The sequence below is a fragment of the Cyprinodon tularosa genome, unplaced genomic scaffold (assembly GCF_016077235.1).
Source record: "Cyprinodon tularosa strain WSP-4 unplaced genomic scaffold, ASM1607723v1 ctg794, whole genome shotgun sequence".
Classification (NCBI taxonomy): Eukaryota; Metazoa; Chordata; class Actinopteri; order Cyprinodontiformes; family Cyprinodontidae; genus Cyprinodon; species Cyprinodon tularosa.
Window position 1 is genome coordinate 380,001 of NW_024039556.1, and position 17,173 is coordinate 397,173.

The 17,173-nt window shown below is 39.3% G+C and overlaps 1 protein-coding gene across 1 annotated transcript in view; it reads left to right on the plus strand.

The window, feature by feature from the left end:
- The window catches only part of LOC119773964 (1-phosphatidylinositol 4,5-bisphosphate phosphodiesterase beta-1), a 75,604-nt gene that overhangs the window by 14,839 nt on the left and 43,592 nt on the right, over positions 1-17,173 (plus strand). Inside the window, exons 6-11 of the mRNA XM_038271205.1 lie at positions 4,608-4,661; positions 5,467-5,542; positions 9,855-9,955; positions 11,165-11,328; positions 14,054-14,200; positions 15,912-16,069. Of these exons, the coding sequence (XP_038127133.1) occupies positions 4,608-4,661; positions 5,467-5,542; positions 9,855-9,955; positions 11,165-11,328; positions 14,054-14,200; positions 15,912-16,069 (700 nt within the window). The remainder of the gene's footprint in view (positions 1-4,607; positions 4,662-5,466; positions 5,543-9,854; positions 9,956-11,164; positions 11,329-14,053; positions 14,201-15,911; positions 16,070-17,173) is intronic.

Here is a 17,173-nt window from a genome sequence, read left to right on the forward strand (position 1 = left end):
TGGCCAGAGAATAAACACGTAATATGTAGCCAACATTTGGAAGAAGAATGTTTTCAAGATGACTTGGATAATAGCGCTTGCTTGGCCTATTTGATGAATACTTTGACCCTAACTTGACCCCTTTGGAAAGGGGTGGACCCTTTCGTCTGTTCTAATTTGCATGTTTTCAAAACAAAAACAGTATTGGGACTTGCTCAACAGCCGATACCGCACCGTGACGTCACAAACCAGTAGGTGGCAGTAGTTCTTTGACAAACATGGACGCCTCCAGTAAAGAACATTCAAATGAAAATTACTCTGAATTAAAAACTTATCATTTATTGAACAGGATGTAATAATTTCATTTTAATTTAAAGTAGTTTCAGAAGTTTAAATTCTAAATATGACCGAACTTTTCCTTTAAAAAGGCACAAAGCATCATGAAAACGACAGGAATGACAAAGTCATCTAATAATCGTCCTCTGATCTCAGTACATAGGAGAACCTCTTGGTAAAATAATCTGCAATCATAAACTAGAACTCTCTATACTCTAGATATTTCAGCCACTTTATTTTTAAAGAATTTGGTCCTTTATCTACTTCCTTTTTATTTGAGCTTGCCCTGTTTTTTCTCAGCTTTAATAATTTAAAAGTTAGGTACTTTCACCATCCAGCAATTTGTGTTGGAAGCTGACTTTGTAAGTGTTTAAATTCCCCACAGGCTGCTGCCCATAACTGAACCTAAATTAACAGAAACATTTTGCATTTTTGAAAACCTGCATTTATCTTACAAATGTCTTCACTGCACCTCCCCACACGTTGTTACACTGCAAGCACAATCCTAGGATTACAGATCAACACCAAGGAGAGTGTTCTTGTGAAATGAAAAGAAACAAGGTTTTCTACTGTTTAAGTTAGGAATAAATCTGACACAATATGCATTTTTTAACTACTAAACACGTTTTGAAAAGTACCAACAGTGTCTTTCTTTTACAAAAACTATTTTAGTTACCATTGTTGCTAACGAATGAATTAGTATTTAATTTATCAAGGTAAATAAATTCAGGGCAATCAATTTATTTCAAAAATGATCTTAAAACCAAATACAGTCCATCTCTGTGTGGCTTCATCCCGGAATAAATCCAGCATCCTGCAGGCCTGCAGGCAGAATAAGGTGAGCATTAATCACCAAAGCCTGCAGTTGCACACAATGTTTGTTAATAGGAGAGCTGTCATATTTTTCGTTAAGTAAAGGACCCAAAGAGAGAGACTAGTTGTAGAAAAAAGCAAGGGTTTAATCATGTAACACGGACCACAAGCAGCTAAACGGTTCTAACCAGCAAACATCCATTAAGCCAGTCAGTTAGAATCAGTGATGGGACTAACGGCGTTGAAAGTAACGGCGTTACTAACGCCGTTACCTTGTTTTAGTAACGAGTAATCTAACTAATTACTTTGACTGTAACTATAACGCAGTTACCATTGCAGGCACCCCGTTACTGCGCGTTACTCAGGTCGCACAATGAACCTTTTTTCATGATAGGACTCGTGCGCAGCTGCGTGAAGCTGACACCCCACCCACGTCAAAAAACTCTGCAAATAGACTGAATGGTTAGTGCAACGTTAGTGCAGATTTGTGCAGAAAAAAATATTGTTTGTGCTACTTTTGTTTAAGAGATATTAAAGATTTATTTTAGGTCATCCAGAGGTGCGCGCCTTGTCCTGAGAGGGGAGGATGAGAATGGCTGATGAATAGTGAGATTCCGTCTGTCAGTTGAATAGGTGGGTGTTTCTGCTGGCGGGTGTTAACGTACAGCACACACAGAGAGATGGAGAGTCAGGAGGATCCAGCAGCAAAACAGCGTTTTCCACATGGAAATACCGGTGTTACGTAGAGCTGCGTTTCCCCATCACATAACGGTTTCCTCTGCATCTCCACACAGCGCAGGCGGCAAGAGTCACCGCGCAAGCGACAGGAAACGAGCATGCTCGCTAAAGGCGCGCAACAGTCGCCCTGTGCTCGCGCTACAGGAGAACTATGGAGAGCGGGAACGATCAAATGATTAACCTGACAACAGCCAGAAATGATAGCCTATATGGAGAAAGGGAGAAATCTGGATGGATGGTTGGATGGATGGATGAATGGATGGATGGATGGATGGATGGATGGATACTCTGCCTTCTCAACCTACTGTTTTTTTTATTTTAAACATTATTTGATGGCCTTTGTGGCAGGGGTGGAGATCCATATTTTATGTCACACACAGAGTATAGATCTAGATAGATAGATAGATAGATAGATAGATAGATAGATAGATAGATAGATAGATAGATAGATAGATAGATAGATAGATAGATAGATAGATAGATAGATAGATAGATAGATAGATAGATAGATAGATAGATGTTGCAGTATCTATAACAACCCAAACACACAGGATTGCAGAATTAGACATCCCCAGTTATTAATTTCATATACTCACCGGATCTGAATGTCCTGTTATAAAACTTCACATGGCGTTCCCCCCTGATGTCATTTACGTTGAGTTGCAATAAATGCTAAACTCTCTGCAGGTTCTTGTCTTTGTCGTCCGCTCTATTCAGCTGGCTTTGGAAACACACGGCGAGAAGGTGGGGGCTGGGTGGTGAGGTTTACGGGGGCGAGAAACTCAAAAGTAACGCAATAGTTACTTTTACTAGTAACTAGTTACTTTTATTGTGGAGTAACTCAGTTAGTAACTCAGTTACTTTTTGGGAGAAGTAACTAGTAACTATAACTAATTACTTTTTCAAAGTAACGTGCCCAACACTGGTTAGAATACTGAGGGGAGAGTGGAGAATGACAGTGTGGGTTAGTTAAACAGGGGGTTTGGACCAGCTGTGGAGGAGAGCAAAGCAGCAAGTCTAAAGAAAGGTGCATGAATAAAATCAGGACGAACTGAAGTAGAAAAAAATCAAATAGGCACCAAGAGGAAAAAAATATAATTACCCTGATGTTAGAGAGTGAGCCAAAATATACAGGGCAATAGAAAAGTATCAAGTGAGAAATTAAATGTGAAGGAAAATAAAACCTATATAGCAATAGTTTCCTAACAATAATAAACACAAAGAAATTACCATATGCATATATTTTTCATAACTAAGACAAACAAAAATGAAAGCAAAAAAAATTCAGAATAATGGCAGCTAGTAGTTTTGCATTTCGCAAACTCCAGAACCTGTGCATCGTTAGTGAATAAAAAGCATGTGGAGAATACATTTTTTTAAATAAAGCTCCTTCCATGGGTATTTAATACTATGCACACATGTGCACTTTGGCAGAATTGCAACCTCGTAATTTTAGCTGTGATTGCAGCGAACGGTGATCCTAGCAGGTATCGAGTTGGGGAAGCTGAATACTAGAGCAAGGTAAAAGTTTTAATTCAATTTAATTCAGTTTATTTCTATAGCGCCAATTCACACACGCCATCTCAAGGCACTTTCCAGTTCACCAGATCACCCAGTCAGATTGATTCAAAGTTTTATATCTAAGGAAAACCAGCTGATTGCATCGACTCATTGACTCGAAGGCAATCCCTCACACTAAGCATGCTTGTAGCGACAGTGGAGAGGAAAAACTCCCTTTTAACAGGAAGAAACCTCCAGCAGAACCAGGCTCAGTGTGAGCGGCCATCTGCTGAGGCCGACTGGGGTTCAAGGAGACAGAAGCAGAGATAAAAAAGCAGCTGTAAAAGGCTGCCCCGTCTAACCTGACTCCGCCAGCTGGATTTGCTCCGCATATCCATCTGGAAACCTTCGGTTGAAGTAATTTTGGGAAGGGGCGAAAATACTGGTTAGCTGATTGGCCTATGTTGGTGATAGACGGGCCAAATAAACCAATCAGATCAACGAAGCATATGACGTACTAACAGCCAGGCTACTCTTGCCGAAACCAGTCGGGAGAAGAGCAAAAACATCTTTTCCTGTGAGAAAAGCCTCCAGAGCAGTGTTTTGCTCTTCTTTCAGTGAAGAAATACTCCGATAAAACTTGCTCGATAGCCACGCTAACGCTAACGCTAGTTTCATCGGCTGAAGCCGCCATGTTCTTTAGACTGAACTGTCGCGCTTCTCGTTGCGTCACACCTCAACCCGCCTCAAAGCCAACGCTGATTGGACGTTCGTTTGGTGAACGGCTCCAAATTTTCTTAACAGAGAGTCTCCAGACTGATTAGCGAGTGAAATCTTGAAAGCTAGCGAGATCAGGATGGTCTCACGAGGCTAGGCCCCGTCCACGAAACACAGAGCCAGGCAGACGAGAGCCGAGCCTGCTCCCATGTCAGAGGATGAAGAGAGCACATCCAGCCAGTTTTACGTTTCTATATGTAAAAAAAAAATATTTCAGTTTCCTCCCACTTCATAAATATGCAATTTTTGATAACAAATCTCATAAAAAGCTATTCAGTTCCGTTTTATTGATATAATGCTAATTCACAACATATGTCATATCAGGTCACTTTATTAGCACAGTTCACTCATAGAGAGAGATTGGTTTGATGAGTGTCCTACAAATAAATCCCAACAGCTTATGTGAAAGTAAGAATTTGAAGAAAGCTGTGTAATTTTAATACAGGTCATTTTCTCTGTTTCAGATACGTCAAGCTAACGCTTCAGCCAAATGCAGAAGGAAAGATTCCTGTAAAAAAGTAAGAGTGTTATGATTTCATTCCTCATTCCAGACAGTGGCTCTGTTTGAACGTCAGCTTTCAGACACGGAGGCTTGTGGATGTGAAGAAATAGCCTGAGAAAATCTGCAGAGACACTCACAAACCTAAACTTTGCTCTTATCCGTCCCTTGCCTCCAAGAATAAACCTAATTCCATGTGCACTTGGGGAAGTAAAAACAGGGACATTATTCATGGAGGTGCCTAATTCAGCACTGACCTGGTAATCAAACAGTACCAGAGTAAGAGGTGGATTAGACATTTATGAAGGAAGGCTGCTCTTTAGAAGCAAATTAAGGTCAGTTAGTGTCTTGGAAAAGTAAAGGAATGAGGAAGAATTTCTATGTAAGCAAAGAGATCTGGGAATTCAAAGGATAGAAATAATTTATCTGTGAAGATTTAAATCACGTAGGCTTACATAAAGGTCCACCCCTTTGGAATGGGGGTCATTTGGCTTAGCATTGCGGGCTAACAATGAAGCTAAACGACCCCTATTCCAAAGGGGTGGACCTGATGGCCTGTTTCAATTTGCATGTTTTCTAAACCAAAACAAGTCTTTGTTGGGCTCATGTATAAAACCTTGAATCCACGCTATTTCTGACATTTTGAATTGAAAAACCTTCCTGGATGGGAAACAATATGCCTTCTAACTTGGAAACAAATTCCAGTGGATTGTTTTTTAACCTTTTTGGAATGACTGTGACCTGGATGACCGAGAATCTTCACCAGCATATTAGCATTGTGTAGTTAGCGTTTCTAAATGATGGCGTGTCTTTTCCTCTTGCAGTATCGGTCGCCTGTTTTCATCGGACAGAAAGAGAATCGAGAATGCTCTTGAGAGCTGCAAGCTGCCGAATGGACGGGTGAGCTAAAGATTAGATCCCAGAGAGCTCCGGTTAACAGCGGATAAAGGTGACGCTGAACATTAAGAGCAGAGCTGGTATACACAAGCTAGAGTTGAACCAGAGTTGAGCCTGAAATTATTAATGCCCTTAAAAAATCTGTTTTTCTAAACCAAGTCTGTGTCTGACATTATGGAGACAAAAAAAAAAAAAAAAAGTTTTGGACCAATTTGGAATATTTGTTTGATTCTGAATAGCTTCAATCTCCATTGGAAAAATAAAAATTACATTACAAATCCAATTCTTCTATTAAGCAGAGGTGGGTAGTAACTGCTTACATTTATGTCAGTGTAGTCCTGTTTCTCTGGGTGTGACTGGCTGGATGTGCTCTCTTCGTCCTCTGACATGGGAGCTGGCTCGGAGCTCGTCTGCCTGGCTGTGTGTTTCCTGGATGGGGCCGCCTTTTACAGCTGCTTTTTGTATCTCTGACTCTTTTTCTATGTCTGCTCCTGTCTCCTTGAACTTGAACCCCAGTCGACTTCACACTGAGCCTGGTTCTGCTGGAGGTTTCTTCCTGTTAAAAGGGAGTTTTTCCTCTCCACTGTCGCTACAGCATTAGTGTGAGGGATTGCCTTAGAGTCAATGAGTCGATGCAATCAACTGGTTTTCCCTAGATAGAAAAATTTTGAAACAATTTGATTGGATGATATATTTGAATTGTTAAGGGCCTTGTGAATTGGCTATATAAATAAACTGAACTGAACTGAACTGAATTTACCCAGTTACCTTTACTTCAGTAACTTTTTGGAGGAAAAATGTACTTTTGGGAGTAATTGTATTTTATTGTACTTTTTACTTTTACTAAAGGGATTTTCTTAGGAGTGCACTGCTAGTCTTTATTGAGCTAAGAATCCTCGTTACTCAGCTCAGTAACTTCTTTATCCTTTCCTAAACTTTATGTATTACTAATGTTAAGCTTGATTTTAAAAGTTTAAGTTTAAATGTTATTTCGAAAACATGTTTTCTCTTCATTGTTATAATTCAAAATACCAGAATTTGCAGAAAACGGTCTATTTGACATAATTTTAGACATTAAACCGCATGTTACGAGCCAATTGTTGAAGAGGGAACCATTTTAATGACTTCCTTTTCTGTTATATCGTATTGTACTTTTAGGAAGGAGTTTAGGAAAAAAATCAAACATAATTATGTTAAGATTTAAGCAAGCAGAGGTTAAGAATCAGAAATCATCAACATCTGCAGATTTAAACATTCAAGCATCGGAATCGGAATGAAAATAAAAACGTAGATTTGTTGAATGTCCATCCATCCATCCATTTTCCATCACGCTTATCCTCTGCTTGGGTCGCGAGGGATGCCTATCTCCAGCTGTCAAGGGGTGAGAAGAGGGGTACACCCTGAACAGGTCGCCAGTCCATCGCAGGGAAACACAGAGACAAACCGGACAAACAACCATTCACTCACACCTAAGGAGAATTTAGAGAAGCCAATTAACCTAACAGTCATGTTTTTGGACTGTGGCAGGAAGCCGGAGTACCCAGAGAGAACCCACACATGCACAGGGAGAACATGCAAAACTCCATGCAAAAACCTTCTTGCTGCAAGGCAGCAGTGCTACCCACTGCAACACCCTGTTGTATGTAATGTTAGAAAAATAACAGGAATGGTGGTGAGTGACAGTGCCAAACAGAATACTTAGAATTTGTAAAAACAGATTTTTAATTTTTTTTTTTAACACAAATTGAGATTTAGGAAAGTAGCACTGAGGGATTTCATTGCAGTTTTGGGCATGAAAACATCCATTGATAAACCTGCTGACCATGCCGCTGTATGATTCTTTAACCATCCTGTAAAAATTCAAAAAATATCCACTGGACTTGGTTTTCAAGATTTGAAGACGTTTCGCCACCTCTCCAGGAAGCTTTCTCAATTCAAATGTCTGGATCCGCAGTATTCTTTAACCCTATAATGCCAAATGCATCATATTTGATACATACGGTTTCTGAAATGTTTTGCGTCTGACACCTCTTGCATAATTTAATGGTAAAAACTTTGCTCAAAATCCTATTTTACACAATCAGATCTACCTGATAACAGAGGGCAGAAGACTACACAAAAAATTATCTTGACTTATCGCATAGTAATAAATTATTGATATCAAAAATGTATTGCTGTTTTTTCTTTCTACATATTTTGTTAAAAGGCCAAATAAGGACTTCAAACCTAAAAAAAAGTAATTTTCTCTTTAGTTTTATTCTTGGATCGGGCTTTAAAGGGTTAAAACACAGACAGTGATTTCTGAAGCCTTTATTTTGTTTGTTAAAACTGAAAAAGGATCCACACACCTTGACAGAATTATTGTAAATATATATTTTTTATACACAGCTTTGATTTGTGAAACCCAAATAACAGCATGCAAAGGGAAGGCTTAGTTTGCTCTAAAGCAAAGTACGAATCTGTTTTTACTTTCCTCTCCTGTGATCAATTCTTTGTGTACATGTTGAATATCTGTTTATGTGTGTAAGCACTGCAGAAGCACTTCAACTGTCATGATTTGTGTTTAAGTAGGACACACATGTAAAGAAGTCGTAGGCAGGCAGAGCAGCGTCTCTGAAGGAGGCAGCAGAGAGAGGCTGCACATGGGGAAGTCTCTGGGGCTGCGTGGGCTGGTTCTGAGGAGCAGAGCAAGCTTTGTAATGCAAAACTGCAGCTCACTGGAGGGTGCAGCAAGTGGCCCGGGGGGTGCAGCAGGTGGCACACGGGCTTTGAAGATCTGAAGGGAAGCTTGGGCCTCCGGGAACTAAGGTATGACCCAGGCTAGGGAGCAATAATGAGAGACCTGGGTCCTGGAGTACTGTGCAGTTACTCTGAGGTGAGACTGTGGATGCTGCCTCAGCTGCAGGAGTGGGTGTAGTATAACAGTAAGGTCAGGAAATATGGGGAGGTTTAGGTGATGAGAGCAGCGACAGGCTTCTGAGGCTCTGGTGGACACAGAGTGTAGCTGAAGGACACAGAGGAGGGCCAGCAGTTCCACCAGGCTGAAGCATAGGAGCCTGTCTCGTCTGTCATGTTTCCTGTGAAAAATGATCCCAATGCAGAGGGACAAGTAAGCAAGCAAGCAGAGAAGATCGTGAAGGACTTTTATTATTAAATAGTTTATCATTAGTTAATAAATTAATACAAGATGAGCCAACATGGACCAAACAGATGGAAAACTGGCAATAATGAATGGGGGCAGATTTAGGAAACTTGGGGCCCTAGGCAAAGACAGGCAGGGGCACCTCTGAATTGAGAAGACAACACATAAACAGACCCATTATACAGATAGAGAAATGTTAATAGAATAGACATCAATTATCTGTTCTAGGTTTTGTCCCTCTCTTCTTGTCCCCTTTCTTCTTGTTTTCCTAAATAACCCAGTCCTTCTTTTCACTGTAGACAAGCCATGATCTGCTTCTCTGTTCTCCATTTTTCATTTGGATGAAATAATAGCTGCATGAATCATGACAGCAGACAAGATAGAGGAGAGCAGGAGGCGGGGTTACCAATCTACTGGCTCTGGAGAGCAGAGTTCGCTGCTTTTAGATGTTGTCTCCAAAGTCTCCAGTAGCAGAAAAAAGTCTCTAGATTTGGCGCTAGGCGCTTTTTTGAAATAAAAGTACTAGAGGGGTCTGAAAAGTTGCTAAATATAGCGACAAAAGCGCTAAGTTGGCAACACTGCTCTTTGCAGCGTTTGTTTTGAAATGTTTTGCTGCTGGCTGTTGGGGGCTGAGACACATTTGGCATTTTAGTTTTTGTAAAAGATTTTTATCAAAACATAAATAATGTGTACAAATAAGGAATAAGGAGTATTAGACAATACTAGGCAACTGCCTACCGATAATGAATAGACATAGGGAGGACAGGGGAAATATGACAAGAGGTTGACAAACAGATTGTTTTTAAGAGCTGAAGGTCTGGTGGAGTGGCATGAGAACCACAGGGTATGAATGTCGTTGGAAAAAAACAGATCAGGTAAAACTGAAGTAAGATTGATAACAGAGAGGGAGAAAAACAGAGGGAGCCACATCAAAACATAAAAAGGACTTACTACACCAAAAAATACCACAAACTGTAAAATAGTTTAGAGTAATATAGAATAAAAAACTCAACACAAACTAAGAACAGATACATTAATGACGATAATAAAGAAAGTAAATGAATACAAATACAGAAGCGACAAAAGAGAAAACACCCACAGATATAAAAATCAGACTCTCGCTGTGTCACCTGTGAAAATGCAATTTCACCTCCTCTCCTGTTTCTTTATCAGGGTGAAAGCATCAAACTGGAGGACTTCACTCTTGATGTTTACAAGAACTTCTTGGACAGCCTGTGTCCTCGTCCTGAGCTCAGCGCTATCTTCAAACTGCAGTAGGAACATTTTTACTGCCTCATATCTGTCATGTTCAAAGCTGTAGCCTTTGACATCTGACCAAAATACTCTACATACTTTAAAAGATGATTTTAAAGAATTCTGATTGAATGTTGTTCCTTCTTTGTTGCAAGCAAAGGATACGGTTTTATAAATGAAAATAAAAAAACACATTTTTAATTGTTATTTTCTCAGAACATTTTCTACATTTTATTTTTTATTTTTCTCTATTTGCGACAAAATGCAAATTTTCCTTGTTGCAAATTTCTGTTTATTATGATTTTGACACACTGCAGTCTTTCCACTAAACCAATTTATGGCTCTTGATGAGCACATTACTGTGGCTGTGGCAAGAGGAAAGCCCACCCCAGAAGTGAAGGAAGAGATCTGTTAAAAAAAATATTTAAAAAGAATGAAAGATCTCTATCTGGAAAACCCAAACTAAAAAAAAGCACATACATTTTTTTTTTATTATTATTAAAATCTAAAAAATTTTAGTTAAAAAATATAAAATTCATAAACTATATTTTTTAACTAAAATTTAAAAAGATTAATATAAAAAAGATAATGTGGCAAAGTTACTGGATTGCTTTTTTCTTTCAAATTTTTATATATTTATATTTTATATATATATAAAAAAAATATATTTTTTATATAAAATCTGTTTTTTCATATTTCAATTTAAAAGACATCTAATTTTCTTTCAACATTAATTTAACCAAATTCACTCCATAAAGAAAAAGGATGTTAACAGTTATTGATGTTTGATTTAGACTAATTTTTTTTTTTTTTTACAACAGTATCTGAAAACTGTCATTTAAAACATTCTCGTATTGGTGATTATCAGGATTTTTTCACCTTTTTAGTCTAGATACTCTTACATTTCTTATGGTTTAGTTTTAATAAGGATGCTTTTCATTTACCTTAACAAGAGTTAAGGATAATCAGTAGAAGATAAATGCATATAAGCAAAACAAAAAGGCTGAAATCTTCTTCTTGAAGTAATATTTGGCTTTAAAGGTTTTGCAAGAAGCATCAGCAATGTTTCCAGAACAGCATTTTATGTATATAAGATTTGAAAGGAAACCACATTTTAGTATTAAAGTGTGACATGAGCACACTCTATGAATTCCCATTCAGCATTCTAGTTTTGGGTTGTCTCACTCATTGTGGTCCGTGTGCTAATCCTACGCTGCTCGTTTCTGCAGAGGAGGCGAAAGTGGCAGAATGTCTGTGGATCAGATGACCGAGTTCATCAACAACAAGCAGAGAGACCCGAGGCTCAATGAAATCCTTTATCCCCCTCTACGTCCTGCACAGACTAACACTCTGATGGAGCGGTACCAACATGACCAGGATAATCTAAAGCAAGGTAAGTACAGTGGATGACCACTTTGCAATCCAAGTGATCAAACTATGGACAAAACACCTGAAGAAAATATCAATTTAGTTAGTTTAAAAGAGCTTTAAAAGAAAAGAAAATAGAAAACTTCAGGTTCTGCAGTATCCCGACAGATCCACTGTAATGGCTCAGAAAGTAGGACCCAGAATTCCGACAAGACATACAGTGGAATAGTTAAAAAAAACGTTTATCCAAACAACGACAGATCGATTCTGCAGTGGCAGCTGCTGCAGCGGCAAGGATGTCTAAGGCAGGAAGAGAAACACAGATTAGTGACTGTGATAATCTGACGGAGGATGATTATGAATGAACAAGTCACTAACCCGGTTTGACAGTACAGTCCGTACCCAGAGAAAGAGGAGGATTCCAGTCGGTCAACTGAACAGACACAGCGGACGGTCCCAGACAGTTCCAGACCCAGAAGCCTAGAAGGACGCAGAGTTGACAGGAGATCAGACCCTAGCTGAGAAAGGAAAAAAAAATTAATCCACAGAGCGAAGTCAAGAGGCAGGTCAAGGTTCAGTCCCCGGAAGAATCTGACAGGAGTCCGAAGAAAGGCGGGCAACAGAGCAGATAGGGGCAAGCAGGCTCAAAGTTCCAAATATAGAAAAAGATCAGGATCAGGCAATCAGAACACTATAGTTATGCTAGAGAACTCTCAACACCAAAGGCTCAAGAATAATCTGGCACAGATGGTTGGGAAACAGGCAGATTAAATAGGAAACTGGAACAGGTGAATCTGATGAGTAATGAGGAACAGAGCAGAGCTAGACAGGTGAATTACACTCACCGGCCACTTTATTAGGTACCCCCTGCTAGTAACGGGTTGGACCCCCTTTTGCCTTCAGAACTGCCTCAATTCTTCGTGGCATAGATTCAACAAGGTGCTGGAAGCATTCCTCAGGGAGTTTGGTCCATATTGACATGATGGCATCACACAGTTGCCGCAGATATGTCGGCTGCACATCCATGATGCCAATCTCCCGTTCCACCACATCCCAAAGATGCTCTATTGGATTGAGATCTGGTGACTGTGGAGGCCATTTGAGTACAGTGAACTCATTGTCAAGTTCAAGAAACCAGTCTGAGATGATTCCAGCTTTATGACATGGCGCATTATCCTGCTGAAAGTAGCCATCAGAAGTTGGGTACATTGTGGTCATAAAGGGATGGACATGGTCAGCAACAATACTCAGGTAGGCTGTGGCGTTGCAACGATGCTCAATTGGTACCAAGGGGCCCAAAGAGTGCCAAGAAAATATTCCCCACACCATGACACCACCACCACCAGCCTGAACCGTTGATACAAGGCAGGATGGATCCATGCTTTCATGTTGTAGACGCCAAATTCTGACCCTACCATCCGAATGTCGCAGCAGAAAATCGAGACTCATCAGACCAGGCAACGTTTTTCTAATCTTCTATTGTCCAATTTCGATGAGCTTGTGCAAATTGTAGCCTCAGTTTCCTGTTCTTAGCTGAAAGGAGTGGCACCCGGTGTGGTCTTCTGCTGCTGTAGCCCATCTGCCTCAAAGTTCGACGTACTGTGCGTTCAGAGATGCTCTTCTGCCCACCTTGGTTGTAACGGCTGGTTATTTGAGTCACTGTTGCCCTTCTATCAGCTCGAACCAGTCTGGCCATTCTCCTCTGACCTCTGGCATCAACAAGGCATTTCCGCCCACAGAACTGCCGCTCACTGGATGTTTTTTCTTTTTCGGACCATTCTCTGTAAACCCTAGAGATGGTTGTGCGTGAAAATCCCAGTAGATCAGCAGTTTCTGAAATACTCAGACCAGCCCTTCTGGCACCAACAATCATGCCACGTTCAAAGTCACTCAAATCACCTTTCTTCCCCATACTGATGCTCGCTTTGAACTGCAGGAGATTGTCTTGACCATGTCTACATGCCTAAATGCACCGAGTTGCCGCCATGTGATTGGCTGCTTAGAAATTAAGTGTTAACCAGCAGTTGGACAGGTGTACCTAATAAAGTGGCCGGTGAGTGTAAATGAGCAATGAATCCAGTTATCAGCGCCAAAATTATGACAGAACCTCCCCCTTAAGGGCTCATTTCAGACGCCCTTTTGGGCTCAAAAAACAAAAAAGAAAAACACACCAAGCTAAAAAATAAGCCTAACAGGGGGATGGAGGGGGCAGAACAGAAGGCTTGAGTCCAAAAACCAAAAAACAACCCAAACAGGGCGGGAGAAGGGGTAAGGAAGGAGGGAACAAGGCCAAAAAGGAAACAACCACTAAATTGGGGGAAAACTCAAAAGGATGGTCCACTTAGACACCTAAAAATAATTTGGCACTGATGGCTGAGAAACAGCTTAAATAGAAAACAGGAACAGGTGTAACAGGTGAAGGAAATGAGCAATCGAGCCAGTCATCAGTGCCAAAATCATGACACCCACGCCTGATATAGTTTTAAGCAATATAGGTGCTAAAGCCCAAGGAGAATGGTAGCATCATAACAATATAAAAAGCTGGGTTATGCATTTCAATATTGTTATTAAATAATTTTTTGTTCAGGTCTTTTTCTTTATGTCTTATACACCATAATTATAGTAATCAGCTCATTTTTATTCATTTGTTGAATTAACATAAGATCATTCTAAATGTAGATCAATTTATTGGAGGATGTTTCTCACTTTTGTTGTGTGATATTGTGTTTTTGTATGCATGTTGTCTTCAGGCGTTATCTCTCTCCAGGCTTTTTCCAGTTATCTGTCGAGCGACGAGAACAGAGTCATTCCTCCGGAGAAACTGGATCAGTCCGAGGACATGAACTTCCCGTTGTCTCACTATTTCATCAACTCGTCACATAATACATACCTCACAGGTAGGAGTTTAACATCCCACATTTCAAACCCGACATAAACGATGAGAAATATGTATTACATTGGTTAATGTTGTAATGCAACTTACTTTTTAACTGGGTATTAATAAGTAAGTTGCAGGCCTTGCTGAGCTCTTAGCGACCGATATGATGTATCAGCCATATCAGTTTGGGTAAAAGCTGGTAGAGCTGGATTTTAAAGGTGGGACTAGCAGGGTCAGTGTCTTCAGGTTAGAACAAATCAGGTTACTACAGATGTGATGCAAAAACTCAAAGCAACACGCTATATTTGTTTTATTTTGTTGTCCGTGTCACATAACAAGCCATGAAGAAACTCTCCAGGGAACAATTTTTGTTGGTTTTGCCTCAAAGAAATCTGAGGATATAAGGTTTGTTCTCTCCCTACGAGCAAAAATTGGTTTAAAAGACGACATCTACATTTGGTTGAAGAGTGAAAGGTGAAAAGCCGTGGTTTTCAGATCGTTGAAAAGATGTAGAAAACCCAGTTTTCAATGTCTATTATTGGACAAAAGTGGGACAAAATCAGACTGGACAAACAGCCCAATTTTCAACAACAATTTCGAGACTAAGTCAAGACTATGAGCGAACGGTCAGTTTTGCATTAAAAAAAAAAGTCTAAATGACGTCTGGTGTTTGGGGGTGTTTCACCGTCTTGATATTATGCTGTCAGAAAAGCGCAGAAAAAGAGTAATTCATGTGCAAAGGGTCACAAATCATAAAGCCCCGCCCCGTCGTTGTGATCTGTCCAGCCAGGTCTGGCTGGAATCAACGGCAGAGCGTAATTCAGCCTGGCTGATCAGACTAGAGCATTTGTATTTGGGTAAAAGTTAAGAAAATGTAATAAAACTCAACTTAAAAATAATGCAATTTTGTAAACTGAATCTGAAAAAGGGAATATTTGGAAAAATATTTGAAAATAAAAAAATCGATAAAAACAATTGAAATGAAATAATAAAAGATAAATTGAAAAACAAAAATATGAAAAAAAAAATTGGGAAAAAATGTTTCTGAAAAACAGTTTTCTTGCTTAACATTAAATTGGCCAAATTTTAGAAAATGTACACAAGTTATAGAAACAGCAAAGTGGTCAATCAACCAATGGAAGAGGTCACAAACTCCAGCCCATCGTTTATGATTGCTTTTAAGCTTTTAGAAATTAAACCCCCACCATGTTTTTATTCCCACCAAAACGCACCCATTTTTATAAGATTCTCTGACAATCATAGTTTGTGAATTTACAAACTTAATGTTGATTTCTAATAATTTAATTAAACACATAATAATAAAATAAAACAATTTTCCTGAAAGATGTTTGGGTCTCGCCCTTTGATGATGTCTGAGCAGATAATATGGTGGGATTCGCTGCCTTAAAAAAAAATATTGGAAAGAGAAAATGGACAAAAAAAAGAGTTTGGGGGTAACTAAGGAAACCAGAAATCTACAATCAGAACAGAACAACTATAAGTAGAACAGGAAGAAACTTTATGTGTCCATGTGATCATCCGTTTGCACCCCCATGAAGCATGGAAGTAGTCCCAAAAATATCATGAATGTCAAAAAAGAAAAAAGATGGGGGAAGGAGAAGACACAAGGCAGACTGCAGGCCTGGTTGGATGCTTACTGTAGGTCCATGACAAGCCAGGTTACAAGCCGTCGGTTTTGTTTACATTTTAAATCCTGTCATGTATCATAGCGGGCCAGCTGGCCGGAAGCTCCTCAGTCGAGATGTACCGGCAGGTTTTACTGGCAGGCTGCCGCTGCGTGGAGTTAGACGTGTGGAAAGGACGAACTGCAGAGGAGGAGCCGGTCATTACTCACGGGTTCACCATGACGTCTGAAATCTCCTTTAAGGTGTGTCAGCCGTTCTTTTAAACTCTCTGAATTCTACATTTGAAATGCAATCTTTACTATGTTTTCATATTTCTGTGCATCCATTAAATGCAGCTTGACTAAAAAACTCATTACATGACTTTTAGGGCATATTAAAATAAATATCACCAATTATGAAGTAAGAGATTAGGAACAGTGTTGGGTATTTTTGGTCTCTTGGAACACCCAACTATATCCAACTTTGACCTGATTTCCTCTCAAACTGAAAAACTGTGCCTTAAGGTTCAATCAATAGACAAAAAAGGTCCATGTCTACCATTAACTAGAAATTGCTGGAAAACCAGTGTCATGTGTTCACACTGCAGCACGTTCTGCTTCATCACAGAGGAATGGTATTACAACAAATGCTTTAAAATCTATACATAGCGCCTGATCTTCAAAGATTCAGAATAGGGGGCAATAGGTGCACCTCTTGGGGGATCTTCAAATATTCCTGCACAAATGCTAAGATGTGCAAACCAGTTTGGTTGTGCATATTACAATGGACAGACTGTGTACTCTACAGGCTGTTTAAAAGCAGTATTAAAAGATGATGTTCTAAGCCATGAAGTTGAACATAAAAAGATTTTTAAAAATGACCTTATTATAATTATGTACATAGGCCGTCTATCCCTAATGGCTAAGAACAAAACTAAAAACTTAAAATGATAAAAAACAAAAATTTAATATAAAAATAATTGAAATGTATTAAAAACAAAAAAAGATGCACAAACTGCTGCTGCAGTTGAGTTTTTATTTCTTTGGAAAATATGTCCTCAACCCATGAATTTACACTGTTGGTTCATTAGAATATAATCTGCATATTGATGAAGTAACAAAAAAAGATTAGCACATGCTGTCTGCAGAATTGCCAAGGCAGATAGGTGGGTACTTCCTTAAAGATCTGCTCCGATTGTAAAAACATGTTTGCATCTATTTTAGGACAGGCAGACCTTTTTTAGATCAGGCCTTTAGAAATGTAGCTAAATTACAGGGATATCCCAATCAGATATCGGAAATTGGTCTGATATTAAAAAACTATTACAAAATATATTGGCCTGCATTTGAAATTTCGATATAAACATG